The 18,625-nt window shown below is 43.6% G+C and overlaps 1 protein-coding gene across 1 annotated transcript in view; it reads right to left on the reverse strand.

The window, feature by feature from the left end:
- Nucleotides 1-18,308, reverse strand: part of LOC142049907 (junction-mediating and -regulatory protein-like) — a 107,461-nt gene extending 89,153 nt beyond the window's left edge. Inside the window, exons 1-2 of the mRNA XM_075078099.1 lie at nucleotides 16,961-18,308; nucleotides 7,217-7,390 (exon numbers count right to left, since the gene is read on the reverse strand). Coding sequence (XP_074934200.1) covers nucleotides 7,217-7,390; nucleotides 16,961-17,866 — 1,080 coding nt within the window. The 5' untranslated portion in view covers nucleotides 17,867-18,308. The remainder of the gene's footprint in view (nucleotides 1-7,216; nucleotides 7,391-16,960) is intronic.
- Nucleotides 18,309-18,625: the final 317 nt, after the last annotated feature.

The following is an 18,625-nucleotide window of genomic DNA, read 5'->3' on the forward strand; positions in this document are numbered from 1 at the left end:
GGCTCGTGATCGAGGGGTGGACTTGACCATGGACGCTATTGCGCAGGTTATCCACGAATGTGAAACGTGCGCTGCAATCAAGCAAGCGAAGCAGGTAAAGCATCTGTGGTATGGGGGACGATGGCTGAAATATAAATATGGGGAGGCCTGGCAAATTGACTATATCACACTCCCACAAACCCGCCAAGGCAAGCGCCATGTGTTTACAATGGTGGAAGCAACCACCGGCTGGCTGGAAACATATCCTAAGTGTCCCATGCCACTGCCTGGAACACTATCCTGGGTCTCAAAAAACAAGTCCTGTGGCGACATGGCACCCCAGAGAGAATTGAGTCAGACAATGGGACTCATTTCCGAAACAACCTCATAGACACCTGGGCCAAAGAGCACGGTATTGAGTGGGTGTATCACATCCCCTATCATGCAACAGCCTCTGGGAATATCGAAAGATACAATGGACTATTAAAGACTACACTGAGAACAACGGGGGGTGGGACATTTAAACATTGGGATACACGTTTAGCAAAAGCCACCTGGTTAGTCAACACAAGGGGATCTGCCAATCGAGCTGGCCCTGCCCAGTCAGAATCCTTATGTACTGTGGAAGGGGATAGAGGCCTGTAGTGCCCGTAAAAAGTATGTTGGGCAAAACAGTGTGGGTTCTTCCTGCCTCAGGCAAAGGCAAACCCATTCATGGGATTGCGTTTGCTTGAGGACCTGGGTGCACTTGGTGGGTGATACGGGAGGATGGAGAAGTCAGGTGTGTACCTCAGGGGGATTTAATTTTGGGTGAAAACAGCCAATGAACTGAATAATATGCTGTTAATTGCTATATAATATTGTATGTCATCACTACTATGGTTGCTATATGCTATATCAGTGGTATCATGGTGGGAATCTCCCAAATTAATTAAAAAAAAAAAGAACTTTCAATTGAACCAAGCATAGTGCAATAGTGATAGAATAAGGACTAACAGTGCAGCAGTGATGGAACAAGGTCTGACTTTAGCATGTAAGAATCCAACAGCTCACACCCTATCTCTCTGAAACAATCGTACAATAGATAGAACCCAAAGTCATGGACTAAATGAACTCAATGGACATATCACAGACATTTTACAGGGGTGATCAATAGACTAGGGGAATGATAAATGAAATCTGTGTGTTCTGTTAAAGGATGAGAAGGCAGGTAGGGATTATTGAAATTGTATTGTATAGTATGGGACCTGAGCATGATGTAAATGATATGGAATAAGGGGTGGATACTGTCCTGGTTTTATCTGGGATAGAGTTAATTTTCTTCACTGGAGCTGGCATACTGCTGTGCTTTGGACATAGTATGAAAAAAATGTTGAGATAACACCCCGATGTTTTGGCTGTTCCTGGGTAGTGCTAGTACTAGTCAAGGACATTTCTAGCTTCCCATGCTCTGCTGGCTACACAAGGCGGCGGGAGGGGATGGGGCACAGCTAAGAGAGCAGATTCAAACTGGCCAAAGGGATATTCTATATCATGTAATGTCATGCTCAGTATATTAACTTGGAGGAGGAAGCAATCGCAGCTCAGGGATGGGCAGCGTCAGTCAGCAGGTGGTGAGCGGTTGTATTGTTTGTGGTTCTGTTTTTTTTTTCCTTTTCCATTTTATTATATTGGTTTTATTATTACCATAATCAATATTATTATTTTTATTGTAATTATTAAACTGTGCTTATCTCAACCCACAAACTCTTTTGCTCTTCCTATTCTCTCTCCCCTCCCACAGGGGTGGGGGGAGTGAGCGAGCAGCTGCATGGTGTTTAGTTGCCAACTGAGGCCGAATCACAACAACCACTATTTGTGGTTTCAGTCCCGTCTGTCAACGCCACAGAACCCCATAAAAGATACCACTGGACAGTGTTACCCCAAGTCATGAAAAATAGTCCAATATTATGTCAGCAATTTTTTGAGGCCATTTTAAGTCCAATAAGAAAGACTTTTGAGGGTGTTTCCATATATCACTACATGAATGATATTTTAATTGCTGCACAAACAAAAGAGCAAGCACAAGAAGTCCAGCAACAAATTGTGCAAGCAGCTCTAAGCGCAGGACTCAAAATTGCAAAAGACAAAATATGGGAAACGCCACCTTGGCAGTACTTAGGCTGGAAGATTTCAGATCAACTTATTTGATCACAATGAATAACCTTACTGACAGACATTAGAACTTTGAACGATCTTCAAAAATTGTTGGGGACCATAAATTGGTTCCATCCTCTTCTGGGGATTTCTACAGAGGAACTGCACCTCCTTTTTAAACTTTTAGAAGGAGATATGGATTTAACATCTCCCAGGAAACTCACCCCCCCAGCAAAGGCTATTCTTAACAAAGTAGTAGAAAAATTGACTAATCAGGCTGCCAATAGGCGAAAACTAAATTATCCAATTAGTCTTTTTATTTTTTACTCTGCTTTTCAACCTTATGGTTTGTTAGCACAATAGATTCCACAGGACATAAATCCATTGTTTTAAAATGGATTTTTCTACCCCATATCTTTGGGAAGACAGTTACCACGGCTGTTGAGGTGATATCCATGGTCATTCAAAAGGGAAGAGAGCATTTAATGGCTTTAGATGGTACAGAGCCAGACAAGATTTACCTACCTCTTGATACAAACCAATTAACCTTTTTAACTCACCAATCCTTTGTTTTTCAGTGTGCTTTGGCAGATTATATGGGACAGATAAGTATCCACTTTCCAGGACACAAAATACAATCTTTAAACCCACTTTCACTATTGCCTACTTCACAATTGGCTATTACTCCCATAACAAATGCCCTTATTGTATTCACTGATGGGTCCGGGAGAACGGGATGAGCTGTGATCATTTGGCGAAATGAAACAGGTCAGTGGAATAGTGACGTACATGTGGTCACAGGTTCACCACAGATAGTTGAACTGTCTGCGGTAGTCCGTGTCTACAAAGAATGGCCTATTCCAATTAACATAACAGATTCTGCCTATGTTGCAGGCCTTGTTTACAGACTTGAACACTCATTTTAAAAAGAAATATCAAATGAAAAGCTATTTGCACTTCTCTGGGAACTTAAATGGCTCCTTGATAGAAGAACGCAGCCATGCTTTATCCAACATGTTTGCTCAAATACCTCCCTGCCAGGACCTATCAGTAAGGGAAATAATGAGGCAGACCATCTTGCAGATGCTGCAGTATTACCAGATCGTTTTGCGCAAGCCCGTCTGTCTCATGACTTTTATCATCAAAATGCAAAAGCCTTGCAAAGATCATTTCAACTAACACAAGACTAAGCTCAGCAAATTGTGCAATCATGCCCTATCAGCATGTTTCGCCTACACCTTCAGTTGGAATTAATTCACAAGGATTATCCTCACTTGAAATTTGGCAGACAGATGTTACTCATATACCAGAATTTGATAGATTCAAATATGTTCATGTGTCAATTGATACCTTTTTCTCATGCCTTTATGCCTCAGTACACACAGGCAAAAAATCTAAAGATATGTGTCGGCATTTTGTTACGGCTTTTGCAACCTTGAAGCTCGACTACAGGCTGTTGCCTCAGCCAGCTAGAGGGTATAAAAGCTTGCTTAGCTTTAATAAAGTTGTCTTCGATTCACCACAGTCGGAGTCCATGCCTTTTAATATGGCACAGAAGGGTGGGCGTCAAGAAGATGGGGCCAGACTATTTTCAGTGGTGCCCAACGACAGGACAAGGGGCAATGGGCACTGACTGGAACACAGGAAGTTCCACCTCAATATGAGGAAAAATGTCTTTCCTGTGAGGGCGACAGAGCAGTGGAACAGGCTGCCCAGAGAGGTTGTAAAGTCTCCTTCCCTGGAGACATTCAAAACTCACCTGGACACAGTCCTGTGCCCCCTGCTCTAGGTGTACCTGCTCAAGCAGTGGGGTTGGACAAGATGATCTCCAGAGGTCCCTTCCAACCCCTACCATTCTGTGATACAGATAGCCCAAAACATATAATACAGCATTTGAATATCAAGCTTCACTTGCCTGATGCCTATGTTACATCCAAGATTCTAAAATTAGAAGAAACGGACCAGTAATCCAAACAGTGGAATTAACATGCTAAAACTCACTGGTTGAATGTCTTTACATATTATTACATCTAAAACAGCAACAATACAGAAATAGTGATATTTAAAAATGCCCATACATATTCAGCACAGCTTTTATGTGTATATAAGTTATGGTACTGTCTTCAATTCCTTTATATATTCTCCAGCATTCCATGAACATAATTATAGTTTTGAGTATTTGGCTGGCTTATCAATACACCTTTTCACACTTACCATACTAGGTCCCCATGGATTTGAGCAGCACTTACAAATATTAAGCATTTCTACAAACAAAACTAGGTTTCTGAAGCTGTGAGCCCAAAAAAATGAGAAACACCACTGCTGACTATATTGTTCTAGGGCCAGATTACTACAGTCCATAATTAAATAGAAATTTTGGCAGAAGTCAGTTTTACAGAGTTGTGTTCCACTTCATAAGCCATCCTTTTCTCCTTCCATAATCTTCTACCTTTTTCCATTATGATTTCCAAATTAAGCAATATTTAATTGCTTCACAGTACAACTTTGATTCCTCACCCATACTAAATGATCCATCCTTCACACTAAATGAGGCAAAATACACCTGAAAATCTAGCATACAATCAAGTTAAAAGATAAAAAGGAAAAGAAAAAAAAGACTTCTTCATGACAACACTAATCTGCATTTTCAAGCTTCTAAATGCTTTAACTTTGTTATTAACTTTTGTTCTGGTTTGGTTTTGGAGGTTTTGGGGGTTGGTTTGTTTGTTTGGTTGTTTTTTTTCTTCTTCAAAGAAGGAATCTGCAGAGAATTCAGCTGTCCTACTCTAATAAGCCTCTGCTGAGCACACAGAATTTGGTGTTTGTTTCTCCTTTCCCTCCTGTAGGTTTGTCTCTTGCCTAAAGTTTCACAGCAACAGCAGAAATTTAACACCCAGATGATACATCTTGCATTTTTATGTCTTGCTCCAAAAGAAGACACTAAACATTGTTCTCAAAGATTATAGGCAAAGCAATTTCCTCCTAATCTCATTCTGAAAAACAAACAAAATTAAACTTATTAAAATCAAATACCAAAATAAAAAACCCAAATTCTTAAAACAAACTAAAACAACTTCCCCACAAATCAATGACAGATACCTAATACAGAAAAACTCTAAAAACGTTAAATTATTACAGAAGGCATAGGCAATCTTGACTAAATATTTATATTTGTATTCAAGCTTAATTATCCTTGTAGCTTTTTTTTTTCATTTTAGTAACTCATTCTGCAGTTTCTTCCATCCTTACCCTGCCCTATATCCAAACTTTATCTTTCTCCTTGTTAGTCTTTATATTTAAACAGTATTAGATGTTCACAACTCCCATTTCACTGAGGTAGTAAGCATCAGAAATACTCGTTATGCATGAAAACAGAGCTAATCCCTTGTCAGAAGGGTTTATAGAAACCTAAGGATCTTTGTTCCATTATTAAGCCTTCCAGAAAAACATGCAGCAAGTTAACGCAAACCACCGCATGCACAAGTTCTATTTATAAACCAATTCCTCTACCCTAGCTACCCAGTGTATCTATGATGACAAAATATATGTTACAAGTATTGCTTTCTCTCAATGAGATGAAAAAAAAGAATAATAAAGAAAAAAAAAAAGAGACAGCATCTTCCTCTACCACATAATACAGATGACCAAGTTTTATAACCCAAAAATTGTCAAGTTAGGAAGAGAACTTAATGTACATTGGATGAAACTATGTACAACTAAAGTAATTAAACACAAAACACGCCTCTGAAGTTTACCACGGTTATTCTTTCGGAAAAATAAATAAGGTATTTTAAAACTGAAATCCAAGAGATCAATACGGGGGGGGGGGGGGGGGGGGGGGGGAGAGAGACTCTTAATTCATGTTCCATACTCAAAACAATATTTATCTTCTCTTGTTTGACAAAAGAACAAAAAAAAAAAAAATCTTTTCCCATGCTATAGCTACAAATTCAGATAAAATGGGAACTATTTCATCATGCTGAAAAAGGTTTTCTATGAAATGTATTGTGCATAATCTTCAACAGTATAATACATCTGGAAAAAAATATTCATCCCAATTCTCTATGCAGCAACATTTATCAGGGGTGGGGGGTAGGAAGCTAGGCACTTTTAGTTCTTTTAGTTCAAATATCATTACATTATCTCACAGAGTTTGTTTGAGATTGCTGAACTTCCTGAAAAAAATACTTTATAAACACAACAATAGCTCAAAATAAAACTGGTTTTGGAATCGTAAATCTTCTTGCCTACCTCCCTCATTCTATACTCAAACACAGAGAAAAACACTATATTTTTAAACTGAAACCAGTAAAGCCAATGTTGGCTAAGTAAATAAGGTGCCAAACAGATAAACTGACATTTGCAACACAGATTAAATGAAAGAAACCCCTTTTAGCTTCTATATTACAATACATATTTTAAAAGAATCAGAAGGCTACAGTCTTAATCTGCATAGAAACTGCTGATTTTATCAAAAGTACCTTTGAGATGCAATAAAGATGACATTTGTTATTTTTGGTTAAATATTTAAAATTAGAATTACTTTTAAATAAAACCAACATACGCCTTATAAAACAGTTCTACCAAAATGTAGTATTCTTCAGCTGGTTATACCTTTTTAGCTCTTAGGAAAATATACTGTTAAAGTGTTACAATAAATTCCATACTTTTAATATGCTTCCACATTTAAGTGTTTTACAACATGAGATGAGAAACTACTGACTTCTCATGGTTTATCATATTATCTCAAAAAACTAGAATGAAAAGTAATTTTCTGTAGAATCTTTAAAAGAATTAACAATCACATAGATACTGTACAACATGTGTGTCTTTCTGGTTTATGTGTTAGTATTCCCAGTAATCACAAAAATGTAAGTTTCATCTATTAAATTCAATAATGAATTTAAGTTAAACAGTTGATGGTTAGCTACATGTCAGAGACATTCTCACTCTTCAAAAGCATTCCTCTGAGTGAAGGAACCAGAAAAATAGGGTCGACATTTAGTGGAGAAACCATCACTGCATATACTGCATAATAAAAGTAAATAGAAACTGAAAAGCATGATTTCCCCGTTAATAAGTTCAGTTACCTTTACCATACCTTTATCTGCTGTCTTCTAAGCATCGCAAGTTCTCTCATATCTCGGAATGGCTGTAGTAAGTACTGGTAGAGCTCCATGGTAGCTTCTGCAAGACTACTGTAGGCTTCATCCTCCATTTGATACAGTTCAAGCAGCTCTACCATGCTTTCTGTGTTCTTATGTTTTTCCAGAAGCTGTAAAAAAAAAAAGTTCTAATTTTAGTGAATGTGTTCAAACATTCCTGCTAAGTGACAGCCATTTAAAAAAAATTTTTTAATCTATCCTTTTGTATCATCTTCTCTACCCCACAAAATCAGACAAAAAAAAAAGATAAGAAGTCTTAAACCCCACCCACATCTTGAATTTAGCTAGTCAAGTATGAACACATCTCTGATAACCTTAACTCCAAATGTACACCACTCCTATTAATTTTTTCTTTTCAAAAATCTTTGAAAGGTAATGAGTATGAGCACAAAGCACAAAAAGCAACTTAGTACAAAAATCTATAATGCAGTAATCAAATAAGCTACGTCACACATTTCCCACTTTCAGGTATGAGGGGAGAAGGAGCGATAAGAAAGGAGACAAAAGAGAAGCCACATTTTGATCTAAGTTTTTTGTTTTGGGTGGGGTTTGTTTTTGTTTTGTTTGGGTTTGGGTTTTTTTGGGGGGGTTGGAGGGGGAAGGGTGGTTTTTGTTGTTGTTTTGGGGTTTTTCTTCTTTTCCTATCTGTACTTTGGACCTTCACAGCCCCATTATATCAGTGCAGCTCCAGACACAGATCTATATGAAACAAAACAGTGATCTGCATTTCCAGTAATTTTGTTTTCTGCTTTATTTTTTTCCCCTAGACAGTTCAGGCATAAAAGTTTAAATTCACAAAGTTCCCATTATTTTTCTTTTTAAAATTAAATTATTTAAGTATTATAAATTATTTTAATTATTTTATTTAAAGCTTATATTTTAATTCATATAAGAAAACAAAGTCTGTCTGTTCCTTCCTTTAGTTCTTATGAAGCTGAAAATTCATCTGTTTGTACAAATTTGCTACAATATGTTTTTAATTTATAGGTTTGTTTTGCACCTATTTGGGGTATTTGCCTGGGCAGACCTCACATGCTGCTGGAAATCTTTTACCATTTCTAAAAAAAAAAAATTCAACTGTTTAACAAAAAATAATCTCCTACAGACATGTGGAGTAGTTGATGTGTTTACAAAGACAAGACTATCTGAAATTAATTCCCCTCTTATGTAATTTTCAAAGACAAAATCTCTTGTCCTTTAATATTATCATCTCAAAAACATATATTCACAGTCCAAGTTTATTTAAACTTAACATAGATTAGGAACACTATGGAATAAGCACATCATATCTTCTACCTGTTCATTCAAGTTGGATGCCAAACCTACATGAAATAGGCTCCATATACTCAACTGCATCAAGTATTATTATTGGAAGACAAAATAAGATGGAACTGTAGATTAGAAACTGAAGCACTGGTCAACAGTCCTTTGGAGTCTGGTTCATTTCTATCCCAGAACAGTCAAGAGAATCCTTGATTACCATACTGTCTACTCTATTTGCTCCATTACATTTATATTACTATACCGTGTTTCAGTTACCTGACCAGATAAGAAAAGATTTTCTCTTTCTTCATCATGTAAAGTTTGCTTCTGAAGATCCCCCAGCTTCCTTTGAAGCATTAAAGATTGGCTAAGAGTACAGAAAGAATGCAGAGAGGCTCATAGCTTTATTTACATGTTCAGAATTAAAGTGACTGTCAGATGACAAGCCAGGAAGAGCTTCCCTCAGCAACACTTAGTAGAGATGAAAGATCTGGGAGAGATGGTGTAGAACAGATGGGACATTCCTCAGCAGCATGAGACAATTTGTTGTATTAACTAAATAATTTCACCAGGAAATTGTTCCTATTGCAGGCTCATTTGCTATGCCCTTCTACTCTCCTCCAGCAGCATACAATATTCTGTGGCATCCGAGTTCTCACTGAAAGTACTGGGCAGTGCTTTGTGGCTTGGAGTCTGTAAAACTAACGTTTTATGAATTTCAAGGGCTAAACACACATAACCTAGCCTGCAGTTATAGGGACAGAAGTCATCCAAGATGCTCTTGGATTGGAGTCCTAAATTCCTACAGATTTCATGCATTAATCCAACCCACTGGCAGATTTAACCATCTAGGTCTATAAAAATACCTTCTTCCTCTGTTTCTCTTGCTTGTCGCTAGTGCCTCAAAACAGAGCTGCCATACTCAAGCATTCTCCCACATCTACCTGACACTATCGGAAACCCTCTAGCAGTCCCAAAGGTGTAATTATCCCTCTCATCAAGGCAGTGAAAAAACCAAACCTTTCTTCTCAAGCAAAGGAGCCAGGAGACCTGCATGGATGACCAAATCACTTCTAGGGAAACTCAAATGGAAGAGGGAGGTTCACAGTATGTGGGAAAAGGGACTGGCCACTTGGGAGGAATATAGGAACATTGTCAGGGTATGCAGAGATGCAATGAAGAAGGCCAAGGCTCACTTCAAACTAAATCTGGCAAGGGATGTCAAGGATAACAAAAAGGGCTTCTTCAAATACATCAGTAGTAAAAGACAGACTGGGGAAACTGCGGGCCTATTGCTGAATGAGGTAGGGGCCCTGCTGACACAGGATGCAGAGAAGGCAGAGTTACTAAATGCCTTCTTTGCTTCAGTCTTTACTGCTAAGGCTGGCCCTCAGGCATCCCAGCCCCCAGAGGAGAGAGAATATCTGGAGAAAAGACTTCCCCTTTGTTGAGAAGGATTAGGTTAGAGATCACCTAGGAAAAGTGGATCCTTGCAAATCTGTGAGCCCCGATGGGATGCACCCATGAGTGCTGAGGGAGCAGGCAAATATTCTTGCCAAGCCACTCTCCATCATCTTTGAAAGGTCATGGAGGACAGGAGAGGTGCCTGAGGACTGGAAGGTAGCCAATGCCACACCAGTCTTCAAAAAGGGCAAGGAGGAGGACCCGGGAAACTATAGGCCAGTCAGCCTCACCTCCACCCCTGGGGAAAGGTGATGGAGCAGTTCATCCTGGAGATCATCTCCAGGCATGTAGAGGAAAAGAAGGTTATCAGAAACAGTCAACATGGATTCACCAAGGAGAGATCATACTTGACCAACCTGATAGCCTTCTATGATGGCATGACTGGCCAGGTAGATGAATGCAGAGCAGTGGATGTTGTTTACCTCGACTTCAGCAAGGCTTTTGACACTGTCTCCCATAACATCCTCACGGACAAGCTTAGGAATTGTGGGTTAGATGAGAGGACAGTGAGGTGGATTGAGAACTGGTGTAACACCAGAGTTCAGAGGGTTGTGATCAACGGGGCAGAGTCTGTTTGGATGCCTGTAACTAATGGTGTTCCCCAGGTGTCTGTACTGGGTCCAGTCCTGAACAACATATTCACTAATGACCTGGACAAAGGGATAGAGAGTAACCTCAGCAAGTTTGCTGATGATACCAAATCAGGAGGAGGGGCTGATACGCCAGAAGGCTGCACAGCTGTGGGATAATCACTGGAGGTGACTTAAATTAAACTTATGTTTTTAGAAAAGGTACAGCATTGAAGAAGCTTTCAAGGTAGAGTGCAGCTGACGTGAGAAATCCATTCCACAGAAGTTCCCTAGTAACCTTAGATGTAGGCAATGCCAGGAGAACTTGGCATACTGACTCTAAGAGGAGTTGTCTGGAGGGTGGAGCAGTATGGAGGCTTTGCAGCCAGGCTCTGTGATAAATGGGAACTCAAGGTACCACGGAGCTGGTGTGCTGCATATTTACTACCCTGGGCCAACAGTCCATCATACTTTTGACAAGATGCCGTCCTTTTGGTGAACTTTGCGCATTATAATGTCAAAACACACCTCCATCCCAAAAGTTACCTGCCTCTAAGGTGCGACCACCCCTCACTGGGCATGCGCTTTGAATTTCTTCTAATCTATGCTTTTAAAAGTAAAGCGAGGAAATTTTACACCAATCATAATAAAGGTATGTATGACTACAGTCACTCAAGATCCACCTGAAAGATAAAAAAATAGCATAAAATGTGTGAAGAGAAAGAGAGTGTTAGGGAAGATACCATTGCGTACCACTCTGACTTCTGGGACCAGTCGACAGGCTAAGCCTCTCTTCCCCCCATTGGGACACCTTTGGGTAAGATTGGAAACCTCTATAGAGTCACTTCAAATCCCTAATGTATTAGAGTTGCTTTGCTTCATATTAGAATCACTTCATATTTGTTTTGCATACTTGTAGCCTAGCAGTGTACTCATATCTTTGGTATTTATGTGTCTTGTAACCAGCACTCTTAACACCAGTAATCCAAAGAACCTGTGTATCTGTTGCTTTAATAAATTGTACTATTCGTTCATCTAGCCATGATAGTTCTCACTGAACACGACTGGCCTGGGCATCTGCCAAATTAGTTACTAACAACAAATACCCTGATGAGTGGTTACTTCTACAATCCTTAGAAAATAAACTGTTGACCAAGTCTGAGACTAAGACTGGACTTAGCCACACCTAGACTCCTCTCGAAGGAGGACTTTAGAAAGCAAGGGGGTCCTGTCTAAACCTCGTGACTCAACAGTAGGGTCTCTCCCTAGCCACTCCTCAGACTCCTACCATTAACACAACAGCTGCCATTCAGTAAGAGCAAGTGTAAGGTCCTGCATCTAGGGAGGAACAACCCCATGCACCCATACAGCTTGGGAGATGACCTGCTGGAAAGCAGCTTCTGTTGAGAAGGACCTGGGAGTGCTGGTGGACAGCAGGCTGATCATGAGCCAGCAACATGCCCTTGTGGCCAAGGCAGCCAGCGGTATCCTGGGTTGCATAAAAAGGAGTGGGGCCAGCAGTTTGAGGGAGGTTATCCTCCCCTTTTACTCCACCCTAGTGAGGCAACATCTGGAGTACTGTGTCCAGTTCTGGGTCCCCCAGTTCAAGAAAGACAGGGAACTGTGTGAGCAAGTCCAGAGGAGAGCTGCTAAGATGATCAGGGAGCAGAGCATCTCCCTTATGTGGGAAGGCTGAAAGACCTGGGATTTGTTCAGCCAGGAGAAGAGAAGACTGAGGGGGAAACTCAACAATACTTATAAATATCTAAAGGGTGGTTGTCAAGAGATTGGGACCAGACTCTTGTCAGTGGTGCCCAACGACAGGACAAGGGGCAATGGGCACTGACTGGAACACAGGAAGTTCCACCTCAATATGAGGAAAAATGTCTTTCCTGTGAGGGCGACAGAGCAGTGGAACAGGCTGCCCAGGGAGGTTGTAAAGTCTCCTTCCCTGGAGACATTCAAAACTCACCTGGACACAGTCCTGTGCCCCCTGCTCTAGGTGTACCTGCTCAAGCAGTAGGGTTGGACAAGATCTCCAGAGGTCCCTTCCAACCCCTACCATTCTGTGATTCTGTTTTGCCCAGGACAGTAATTGCTGAGTAATCTCTCCCTGTCCTTATCTTCACCCATAAGGCTTTCATTATTTTTCCTCTCCCCTGTCCAGCTGAGGAGAGGAAGCAAGAGTGGTGTGCTGGTTTTGGCACTCATGGACGGGAATCAGGGAGTCTCGGTTGGTGCAATATTGCCACCGGTGCACTGTCGTGGTGGTGATCAGCACCTGTTGTTCTTTGACCCTCAGCAACCCCACAACAGAAGGGTCCATCAAGAGGCCAGGCAAGGTAGACAGCTGTTTAATTCTCTCTGTCGGCAAGGCAGCTACACTAAGAGCCCACCTGTACCCTTTTGGGTCCTTGAAATACCCTCTCCTGAGACAGTCTATGCCAAGGATGCACGGAGCCTCTGGGCCGGTCACAATGGGGTGCTTTTCCCACTCATTCCCAGTTAGGCTCACTTTGGCCTCCAATACAGTTAGCTCTTGGGATCCCCCTGTCACTCCAGCAATGCTGATGGGTTCTGCCCCCATATAGTTTGATGGTATGAGGGTGCACTGTGCACCGGTGTCCACTAAAGCTTTATACTCCTGTGGGTCGGATGTGCCAGGCCATCAGATCCACACAGTCCAGTAAACCTTGTTATCCCTTTCCTCCACCTGGCTGGAGGCAGGGCCCCTCTGGTCAAGATCATGGCAGTTGCAACTCACTTCCTGTAAATGTGGATCAAGAGTCTCTCTATTGAGCTCAGAAATAAAATCTGCGCTTCTACTCCTCTGTCTGGGGACCTGCTTACTAGAAACTGGAGCAGCAGCTTTCCTGGAAGAACCTCCCTGAGTGACTGTTCTCCCTTGCAGTTCACATACCCGTGCCTCTAGGGTCAAGGTAGGCTTGCCATCCCACCTCATCATGTCCTCTCCGTGGTCACACAAGTAAAAACCATCAGGTGGCCTGGGGTGTATATCTTCTCCTTTGAGTAAAAGGACACTTATTCCTAATGGCTGAGACACTAATCCATAGAGGTGGGGAGTAGAACCTGTCATCTTTGAATTGCTGGACCTCCCGGGACAGTTTCTCAACAGCAGAGACGAGGGAGGAAGAGAGATTTGCTTTATAAACTCCAGGATTACCAATTACATCCCCCACTGTTGGTGCCTCTTCATCTTTCCAGGACAGTATTGCTAACGAGGATACATGGGACAATGGTGCGCTCCATATAAGCTTCCGCCACATGGGTCGTGTGCACTGGGCTTCATCTCGATCTTTGGACGACTGTTGATCGTCTAGGTCACCATAAATCACCTCAAGCACGGCTAGTTTCCTCAGGTACTGGATACCTTTCTCCATGGTTGTCCATTTTCCTAGGCGATATGTAACATCTTCCTTGAAGGGACACCTTTCTCTCACACCGGAGAGGAGTTGCCTCCAGAGGCTGAGGGCTTGTGTTCCTTTTCCAATTGCTTTGTCAATGCTCCCTTCCCTAGAGAGGGATCCCAGTTGTTTGGCTTCCTTCCCCTCTAATTCCAGACTACTGGCCCCATTACCCCAGCATCAGAGCAGCCAGGTGCTCACCTGAATGACAGCCAAAATCTTTTCGCATATCTCGCGACTCACTCAAGGACAGGGATTGGGTGGTTTCTGTTTCATTTATGACGATTTCCTCCTCTTCTCCTCATGATGGCCGTGCTGCTTCATCATCCTCTTCTAAAAGGAGCTGACTTCTGCTTCCAATATTTCTTCTTGTGTATGGGGGTGACTGATACTGGCAGGGGTTGATTCTCTGAGTCAGCTCCAGTGCCTATTGTGGGGGTTTGAGTAGCCACAGTGTTTCTCCTGGGGGTTTGAGTGGCCGCAGTGCCTGTCATTGGGGCTGGAGCAACCACAGTGCCTGTCACTTTGCCTTTCAATCCAGAGGCCTTCTCTTTCCTTTGGGAGCACTGAATACTGTTGAGCAGGTCTCGGTATGCATGGGCCAGGCCCCAGCACGTTGCAGTTATCTGTGTCTCTCTGGAGTTCCCAGCGTAACAACATACTTTCTCCAAATATTCTACTAGTTTTTCAGGTTTCTGCACTTGTTCAGGGGTGAAACTCCAAAACACTGGGGGTGCCCACTGCCCTAGGTATTTGCCCATACTATCTCACATGCCCTGCCACTCGTAACTATAAAGGCTTGGGGCAGATTTCTGGGTAATAGTCTTAAGTTGCTTTCTAACTTTAGTCAAAACCAAAACAACATGCCCAAAAACTAACAATAAGTATATCTTAACTACCCAAGGATGCTCAAGATACAAAACAGTTGTTGCAATAAAGGTGGAGACATCATAGAAGAAATTGCAAAGATACCATTGTGTACTTCCTCCATATAACATCTCTCAGAGGAGAAGGTATAATTGCTAAATCGCCTCAACAAGGTGGTATCCAAAGTATAGTAATGGTTTCAGCAAAAACCCCAAATACCAGATAAAGCTGAAAACCAGTGTTTGCATAACAAACCTCTTAGGCAAAACATTACTAATCACAGCAGACTAAGCAAACCAACACCCATCTTTAACACAAACTGCAAAAATGAGAACATGGTGCTGTGACCAGCAGCTGTTATTATATCAAACCCTCTGAGCCCCACATTGGGCTCCAAAAGAGACTGTTGTGGTTTAGCCCCAGCTGGCAACTCAGCCCCACACAGCCACTCACTCACTCCCCCACTTGCAGGACAGGTGACAGAATCAGAAGGGTAAAAGTGAGAAAGCTCATAGGTTGAGATAAGAACAGTTTTAATAATTAAAATCAAACAATAATTGTAACAACAATAATAATGCAATGAAAAGGAAAATAACAAGAGGCACAAAACCCAGGGAAGGGGGAATAAACATCCAAAACAGCACGTGACACAGCTGCTCACCACCCACAGATGCAACACTGCCAGTCCCCAAGCCACAACCACCTCCCCTGTGGGCCAACTCCCCCAGTTAATATACTGGTCATGGCATCACATGGTATGGAATATCCCATTGGCCAGTTTGGGTCAGCTGTCTTGGCTGTGGCCCTGTCCCTCCCTTCTTCTTGCCCACAGCTATGAAAAAGAAAAAAAAAAAAAAAACCACAGAAAAAAAACACAATGATATATCCTAACACAACAGTTTGGAAATGAACTTGTACCTAACAATGCTACACTTAGATGCCCTTATCGTGATTTCATCACTGATAAAACAACAATTTTTCTCACACTCTGTAACTCCAATCACTAAGGAGAAGCCAGGCCTGAATCCTACAAAGACTGAAAACTATGCCATCAACGTTTTCCTCATCAAGGAAAAAACCCCAGAACGTTCACCACCACACATTTTTGAACACACAATATTGTTAAGATATATGTAGGCAGCTGAAGCAGCCAAACTTGATCTATATCCATACAATAGAATTTACATGGTGTTTGCAAAAATAAAAAAATTCCATAACATGATTCATACACATGGTCGCACCTAGATAGATCCAGGTACATTCTGGACCAAGGCCACTGAAACATAAAAACAAGTGTAAAATTCTCCTTTTTCACTGGAAAAATCTTGGTCCTCATATACCTCAGTTCACAAAGATGTGAGAAAATGCTCACACACTGATGCTAGAAGTTATCAGAACCTCCTCAACTACTTTCATCTAAATAGTATGTGATATGAGAGAGACTAGCAATGGCAACACAGTAAATACTCACTAGGACAAGATAGCTTGCTTTTTAAAAACCCAACTCTAAGAATTTACCAGCTGAACAAAAGTTGTAATTACTCAGATTCCACTGGGAAACATCATCTCACTTGAAATAGCAGATTCAGCACCCAGAGCCTGTAGAAACCTAGAACTTTTTGGCCTTAAGTGCCTAAATTATACTGTCAAAATAAACACCACACGTTGCTGCTCCCATTAAACAGAAAAATTCAGACTCAAACACATCCTGGCACAAAGCAGTGCAACAACAAAAATCTGGGAGCAAGACCTTGCCAAATCCATCAGATTCTTGTTCACAAACATCTATGTTCAGTTGCATAGAATAAAATACTGAGCCACACTTAGATGACTAGGGAAACCTGCACCTTCTTAAATCCTGGCCCTAGAGACCTTGGAAAGGTTAAGCCTCATTTTCCTACTTAGATTCTCAAAGCTTGTTTTGGTTTTTTTTTTTAACTAGACAATTTTCCTGTACTTTTTTTGTCCCATGGATCAATCAATTTTGCAAAGGTAGAGGGGAGCAGCTGGAGAGAACAACTAAAGAAGATGTCACAGAGTAAGGAAAAGGTAACACTAAGGTGGAGATATCTGGACCATGTGGTAACCTCACCTCCTGGATTCGCCTGCGGGCCTGCTGCAGCACCTCCTCGTACCCCTTTTGTCGCAACTCACTCAGGTTCTCATAATACTCTTCGGGGTCATCAGTCTCAGTGAAGAGTACCTGCGAAAGAATCTTCCAGCCGCATGTATCCAAGCTGTGGAGCAAGTAAACTTGCACTTTGTAGCAGAGAGCATCCATCTCCTGCTCAGATAGCTCCGGAACTCCAAACAGCACCGTCCACACGCCCGAGAGGTCCTCGGGGAAGGCAGGCAGGTAGGGTTCCAGCTCAGAGTTCACCGAGCACAGCTGCTGGTGCACAGCCCGCAAGTCTTGGAAGGAGAAGAGACCAGCCCAGCTGCACTCCTCCCCCACGGGCTCTGCGTCGGGAGCGGCCGACTCGGCTGCCAGCGGCTGCGAGGGCGGCAGCGACAGCAAGGCAGCCGCCTCCTCCTCCCCCAGCTCCAGCGCTTTTATCTCTTCGACGGCACCTACCACCTCCAGGCCCTGCAGCGGCCTCCAGGCCGGGCTGCTTTTGGCCCGCAGCGGGCTCTTCGGCAGCACCTCGGCCGCCGCGCCCCGCTCAGAGCCCTGCTGCCCCGCCTCGGCGCGGAGATGCGAGGAACCACGCGTCAGGCCGGAACCCGTGCCCCAGGTCGGGACCCTGCTCACCGTGGGGGTGCCGGCCTTGGGGGTGGCTCTAGCCTCAGGGCCAGAGGGGCCGCCGAGGTAGAGCTCGCGGGAGCCGCTGCGCTGGCGCTGCGCCGTGCGGTTGTGGCAGGTGATGGCAAACTTGCCCTCGATCTCGTTCCAGGCCACAATGAAGACGAATTTGTGCTTCTCCTGTTCCTGGAAAGCGTGAGGCCTCACGGCCACCCAGTCGACCTCCAACGTTTCCTCCAGGGCAAAGGCAGACATGGCGCTGCGCGGCTTCCCACGCACGCACCCCACCCCACGTTCCTGTCCCGTCCCGTCAGCCGCCTCCGCCTGCTCTGCCGCGCGCCAGCCGACAGCAGCTCCCCGCAGCCCCGCGCGCCGCCTTACTGCTCACCATCAGCCATCTTAGCGACGGGGGTACGGGGAAGGCGCTGAGGGGGGAGGATGCGCTGGATCCCGACCGAGGAGGAGGAGGCGGCGGGGGGGGGGGGGGTGTAGGGTGTGGGTAGAGAGGAAGGAAGGACAGAGAGGAATCACTTCCTCTCTACTCGGTGCCCGCCGCGCGCCCGCTGACGCCTCTGATCATCAACCTGCCACCGCAGCGGGTAACACTCGGTACCCCCACACAGGTATGTCACGCGGGGCAGGATCTGTTTACAAGCGGCGGTGGCGCTGCGTAAACTCAGCGACGGCCCCGCCCCGTAGCCTCCCGAAGCCCCTCCTTCCCACCCTGCGGGACGCCTTTCCCATTGGCTGTCGCCCTGGTTTCCCCGGCGGAGAGAGGTGGGCGGAGCCTCGCGCCCCGCCCCTTCTCCGCCGGCCACGATCGTGATCTCCCGCCCTCCCTTCTCACTCTACTGTAGTCGGCGGGGGGAAGGGCGATGCCCCTTCCCTTCTCTCGGACGTACGCCGCGCGCTGCATGCTGGGAAGGGCGCGTGCCTGGCTGTGACTATTAGGAGGTGGGGCCAGGCGGTTCCGTGGAGAGGAAGTGGGTGGGGTTGTTGTTGTCTGATTTTCCC

Source organism: Phalacrocorax aristotelis, chromosome W (assembly GCF_949628215.1).
Source record: "Phalacrocorax aristotelis chromosome W, bGulAri2.1, whole genome shotgun sequence".
NCBI lineage: Eukaryota > Metazoa > Chordata > Aves > Suliformes > Phalacrocoracidae > Phalacrocorax > Phalacrocorax aristotelis.